We start from the raw sequence: 6,707 nt of genomic DNA on the forward strand, positions 1-6,707 counted from the left end.
TATTAAAAGTATAAGTGCTTCATATATGCTAAAGTTCAGCACCTAACTTTAATCCATCCAAACAGGTCAATCTTAACCATGCAGAAGGCAGAAACTAAATATAAGTTATTGCAAATCTCGCAATAAAAGTAAACACTAAACAGAAATGCATGCTCTGGTTCTGGAACCCCACCAACTTCACACTAATAAAGTTACAAAAATGAGAAAATGGAGAAACATGACCAATCATCCAAGCGCATGTGCACAGCCTCCGGGGCTTTGATCTGAAGTTCCGAACCAAACACGACATGCTGCGATGCTGCTCATCACAGCCTGACCCTCACTTTATGCTGCCAACATTAGGATTGGGAGAAACCAAACAACAATGCACGCCGATCGACGGCCCTCTACTTGGGGCGCTTAGAAGTCGCTGCTGGCGACGGGGGCGTGGTCGCCGCACATGTAGATGTACCGGTAGACGATGCCAGCGAGGCCGCCGCCGATGAGCGGGCCGACCCAGTAGATCCAGATGTTGGTGAAGTCGCCGCTGGCCACGGCGGGGCCGAAGGAGCGGGCCGGGTTCATGGACCCGCCGGAGAAGGGGCCGGCGACGAGGATGTTGGCGCCGACGATGAATCCGATGGCGATGGGGGCGATGGTGCCGAGGGAGCCCTTCTTGGGGTCGGCCGCGGTGGCGTACACGGTGTAGACGAGGCCGAAGGTGACGATTATCTCCATCACGACGCCCTCGAACGCGCCGATGCCGGAGAGGCCGTGGGTCGGGGTCGCCTGCCCAGGAGAAAAGGTATCGATGTCAGTGCACTGTTTGCATGCTTACTTTTGGAGCACTGGCGGCTGCCGGAGAGCTCCTTGTACATCTGGAGAACTTGACGTCGTACCACGCCGGTGGAGAACTGGACGAGGACGGCGCCGACGATGGCACCGAGGAGCTGGGCGATCCAGTAGAAGATGCCGGTGAGGATGGTGATCTGGCCGCCGAGGGCGAGGCCGAAGGTGACGGCGGGGTTGACGTGGCCGCCGGAGATGTTGGCGCCGATGGCGACCGCGACGAAGAGCCCGAACCCGTGGCACACCGCCACGGCGATCAGACCCGAAGGGTCAAGAGGCGCGCCACCGGACAACTTGGCTGCAACGATCCATTGATACAGTTTGCTCAGCTAATTAAACGCATCGTTCATCATGGGCGGGCCGCGCACGCAAATCATTTAGTGGTGATGAGTGACTCACTGTAGGCGATGGCGGAGCCGACGCCGGCGAAGACGAAGACGAGGGTGGAGATGAACTCGGCGATGTAGGCCTTGATTGAGGCCGCGCTGAAGGAGTCATCAAACCGGCCGAAGGCGATGTTGCCCGACATTGTGGCGGTGGGAAGGGAGGTTGCCGGGACGAGCTGACTGGGCAGGAGTTGCGATGGTAGCCACTCGCTGAGGATACAGATCCAGGACGGGGCGATGAGCTGCCGTTCTTATAGGGGAGCTGCCTGCATGCCTCACTCAACTCTCTTCAGATGCTAAATAAATGGGCGAAACAACTATTTCAGACTATATTGGATCGGGTTGGTATTACTATTGATCCGATGTGGTACTTAACTTGCCATAACCCATAAGTACGATGACATAGAAAAGGACATTATTGAACTTTGTTATTAGGATGGAACAGTTCTAACCAAGTTGTTCGTTACTTTTACATTTAGTGAAAATGTAAATAGAACAATAAATTTGGAAATGCAGCGCAATAATTTTCAAGCCATTGAATTCGATGCATGTTCCACATCTAATTTTAGCAGAGGCATACCCTTGACCAGCATGTACACATGCCACTGAACCCGTGCCCTCCTTTGCCTCTGCAAGTCTGCATGGATGGAGCCAAATCGAGCCTCACCCCCTGCTAATCCCAAATTATTATAAGTTCTGCCAAACAGTTTTTTCTGAAAAATAATTCGAGACTTAATTTGTAAAGGTAAAGTAATTTTCGGTAAAATAAACTAATAGACTATGAGCTAATAGTGGTGGTAGTGGCTACAATTGCTGTAGAGGCCACCACCTACTGCTACCGCTATAATAAGATAGCGGCTTTAGCTAGGGTAGTACCCAAGACTTAGCGGGCACTATTTCGGTTAGCGGACTATAATTACATATACTGTTTAACATATGGTATCTTTTTTGAATCAATTCTTTAATTTATAAGTGAAACATATCATCTATTTGTTTTATTTGACATAAACATGGACTCTTTGCGTGCATTTATGTACCCATTTTTACTCTTAAGTCATACGTGTATCTAATCTAAAAAAGAAGTCATACGCCTATTGCTATTAAGCTGCTAACGGTTTAAAACCCGAACCAAGATCGCACCACACCAATTACTAATATTCTCCTCGGTCGAACCGTACCAAACAGAGCTGCTTGCCTCAGAAACCAAACCAAGACCAAACTATATGCGCTTACGACCATGGTTGAGATGGACGCCATCACCAGCTACTGAGCTCAGGGCACCGCTCGCTCACGCTCGTGAAGAGCCTGAGCACCGACCACCGGCCGTTGCCGCAGTTGAAGCGGCCAGCGTCGCAGCCCCCACCACCGTTGGCGTTCATGCGGCCGTCCGCCGATGAGCACCGCGAGGGATTCTTCCTATGAGGACCAAGCATGTTCGATGCTCTTGACTGGAGGTTGAAGATGAAGGACAGTCATAGGATCTTCATCCAGTGGTTGGAAAATTCGAGTGCGCTGATTCTGCAAACAGTCATTTAAAATCTCAACCTGAACCAAACCCAGACCATATACAAGTTGTATCGGACCAAACCAGACTAGACATCTTACCCCATTTGCCACCGAACCAAACAAGTCCATATAGCAAAACCAGACCATTAAAACTGGATTCAGCCCAGACCATTAGCAGCCAGAATTGCTATGACAGTAAATTTATTCAGTTTGACATAGAAATACGGTGTGTGGAATAAGGGACTTGCCACAATTTGCTAAAAATGTTTAGGCCTAGAACATGACGCACCTTCGGCTTGCTGCAGAAGATCAAGCTGGTGTCATCTTTAATTGTTGTCTAGCGGACCGTTAATTGTTGACGCAAACACACCGTTAACGTTCGCGTGACCCCCACGGCCCCACCTCATGCATGCGAGCCGATCCGACCCGACCCGACCCGGGCTGAGCCAGAGCGCACCAAGACCCGCTACCAACAACTGGGGGGTCACGGGCGACGTGGCGTCTCCAAGGGCCCTTATCCAATGATGGCGCGCCAGCTGTGCCCAGCTAGCTAGCCTCGCTCGCCGGCGGCGGATCGGAGAAGCGTCTCGACGGGGGTTTGGATATGGCGCTCGGCGTGCTCCGCCCGTGGCCCGTCCCGTCGCATCCGCGTCGCCGAAAGCACGCGACGTCCGCGGCCACCAATCATTCGTGGGGCCCAGGGAGGCCGACCAATCAGCCAGGCCCGCTCGTGGCCGGGGCCACTAGGGGTGCAAAACGACGACAGGTCTTGCGTTCTTGCCACGAGCTTTATTGCTGACAATGCAAAGAGAGAGGAGCGCATGCGGATGACAAGGTTTGGATTAATTAGGTTTGTACGGTAGTTTGTGTTTATCATCATTAGTCGTTGGATTAGCACAAAGCAGACGTATCTCCACCATTGAAAATGTTATCCCTGGCTTGTAGTTTCATTTGCAAACATTCATTTTCTTTTTATTATCACACGGATGGAGCCAAGACTGACGCGACGGGGGCTGCATTTATTTATTACTTCTGTCTTTGTTCGCGAGGACAAAAGTTTCAGTTCGAGGTTGGATTACTACAAGGGCTTCTCGTGGCCGACTCCTCATCCTACATGGCAGCGTCAGGAATCGATGCAACCACTGCAGGCAACGAATCATGGAGGAGAGAGATGAACCGATTCCTCTTTGGGAGTCGACTCCTCGGTGAATAAATAAAGAAGTCCCATCAGTTGCTGTTGTTGTGAGGAGCGGCACCGAGCAAAAGGAAAGGATAGTTATTTTTAATTATGCAGTGGGTCTCATTGCTGATTATTTAGTCGATGAAACAACCAGAGAGAGAAAATGATGATCTGCCGTGGACTCCATGAGTCGACTCATGTAAAAAGGTCACTGCGGATGCCCTAAAAAGAAGTCTTGGGGATCGGATATCCTCTCTGATCTCGAGTTACCTACACGCTTGTCTGTTGGACAGGGCATTTTTGTTCCTCCTAAGGGGGTGTTCAGTTCCCAAAAAAAATTTCTTACAATACCCATCACGTCGAATCTTTGGACACATGCATGAAGTATTAAATGCACCTAAAAAATAACTAATTACACAGTTTAACTAATTAGAACGAGATGAATCTTTTAAGCCTAATCAATACCCAAACCCAAACCCAATTTTTTTCACCAACTAAACACCCCCTAAGAGTTTTATTTTTTTCTGTTCCTAAGAGTTTCCTAGTGACAGTGTTTGATAGGAATCTTAAAAAAAATGTGTTTGATTGGATCTCAAGCACAAACTTTAATTTCTTTCCTAGTTAAACTTTAGATGCATGAAGATACCGGGAGCATATACCGCATATGATATTGTTGCTCCCATAATGTATGGATAATCACATCATTTTCTTTACATAAGTTTCCTTTTAGTCATATTAAATTAACCGACGCTCATGAACCACATAAAACTTTTTCCACATGAAAGATGTTTATGTTGTGGATCGGAGGAAGCTATACATAATTACACAGAACAATGGGGGTTTTTTGCGAATAGAACAATGGGTACCATTCCTAGCAGAAATTGAACTCCAGCGTGGCAGCATGACTCCAGTTACTTGATTATTCCGCCAGGAGACGGGTTCGACTGTTTTGAACAAATTTCCTCTTTCATGTGGTGGAATTAATTAAATGAAAGCAACGTCCATGTCAAGGGTGGGATACGAATACAAATCTGGATACTCTCGAATAAGAATATGAATCTGATATAGTTATGCCGTATGCATTCAGATATATAATTGATTACCTCTTCCGGAATAAATATCCATCCACAAATCTATACTAATAAGTGTAATTGATTGTATATATAAAATAATACTTGGCCATGTCAAGTTATCAACTAGATAGTGTGCCCTAGATAACTCTGTGCATGGCTGCATGCTGGAAGAACATTATTACCATTGATAGCAACTGCAACCAGAGGTTTGAATTGATGAACCTTATGCATGGATCAACAGTTGGATCAATGCAAAATAGTATGTCAACAAAAAAATAAATCAGCATGTGTAGGTCCTGAAAATTTGTACCGTACATACTTGCCCGATCCGTGTTAGGGAATAGTCATGATCCGTGATTCACTGAAAGCACACATGCATGTGCACAAGTATCCGCTGAAATTGGCATCACAAACTTGTACTTGCGCAAAGGATGGATCAGCACGATGACGATGCATGGCAATGGCAGACAGCAACATGTGTGAGGATTGCAGCGGCGGATAGGATGGAATCTTTCGTGCGGAGCTAGCCGATGGAGAGCGAGCTGGTCCATGACCAGCCTAGCAATGGAAGCAGTAGGGACAAGATATGTTATCAAAGATATTTCTTAAATAACGGCAGGAGCACTGGTGGTCACATCATATAAGAAGAAGGAGAAGGTCAGCACTTACAAATCTGCGATTACCTAAACGAGAAAAACAAAACTCCGCTAAATTAAAATTCATAAGAACTAAGAAACATCTAGGGCGCCGCACGCCCTTACAAATTTGATGAGTTGCACCACCACCAGTGACTCAACTTCCTTTCCTTCCAAAGTTCTTCTGTTCATCTCCCTCAATAGATTCCTGTATACATGATCACTGCCGCTTTTGTTCTTTCAACTATCCTTTGGGAGATTTTGCAGCGGCCCGATCCACCAATCTTCAAAGCATACATCAGTTGGTAATGATAGACTAGAACAGCTAGCATGTTATCCGGATAGCTAGTACGTTCTTGCAAGAGAAAAATACAGATTGTGATGTAGGATGCCAATGATAGAAGAATTGGATCATATCGGATCTGATGAATTGGAGATGCTGGCATGGTCCCAGTATTCTCCAGAAATATTCTTGGGCCCTGTACTTTAGACCATGATCATATAGAATGTTTACTTATCTTCCACAAAAGGAGAACAAGTGCGTGTTCTCTCGAAATTAAGCTAGTCAACATCTTGTAATTAGAAAAAAAATGTAAAAAAGTGGTCTATGTTTGGGTTAGCTAACTGATCTGCTTAAGCAATGGTGGTTGGAAACAGTGAATGCCATCGTAAAATTCTTGGTGAACAGGAAATACAATGGTCAACGGATGGGTTACATTCCAGTTCCAGAAAGTCTACAGTTAAAGAGTCCTATCGTCTTAACATAAAAAAAATTACAAGAACAAGCGACGTAGATTACCATATATATTTTTCCCAAATCCCAACGACTACAAAAACAGAGTTGCTGAGCAAACTCGCAGCGCATAGCGTCTCCACGTACGGACTCTTAATTTATCCAAGATGACTGCTGATTTGGATAATAATGCAAACAAATTCAGCATGCAACCAAAGAAGCTGTCAGGTCAGTGACAGCACAGGGCGATGGCCCGGATGGCGGATATGCCTGTGCCGTGTGGGCGAGGGAAATATGCTCTCTGAGTGTGCTACCTGAAGCTTCTGGTAGAGATCGATCAGGATCAGGGTGACGAACTCGGTGCTT

General features: G+C 46.7%; 1 protein-coding gene across 1 annotated transcript; it reads right to left on the reverse strand.

Annotated features, from left to right (window-relative positions):
• LOC120670218 (probable aquaporin TIP2-2) lies at positions 1–1,560 on the reverse strand. The gene is made up of 3 exons (XM_039950281.1): positions 1,228–1,560; positions 879–1,126; positions 1–768 (listed from the first exon to the last, which is right to left on the reverse strand). The coding sequence occupies exons 1-3, from the start codon at positions 1,355–1,357 to the stop codon at positions 400–402; spliced, it is 747 nt and encodes a 248-aa protein (XP_039806215.1). The 5' UTR covers positions 1,358–1,560; the 3' UTR covers positions 1–399.
• Positions 1,561–6,707: the final 5,147 nt, after the last annotated feature.

This window comes from Panicum virgatum, chromosome 4N (assembly GCF_016808335.1).
Source record: "Panicum virgatum strain AP13 chromosome 4N, P.virgatum_v5, whole genome shotgun sequence".
In the NCBI taxonomy this organism is placed as follows: domain Eukaryota; kingdom Viridiplantae; phylum Streptophyta; class Magnoliopsida; order Poales; family Poaceae; genus Panicum; species Panicum virgatum.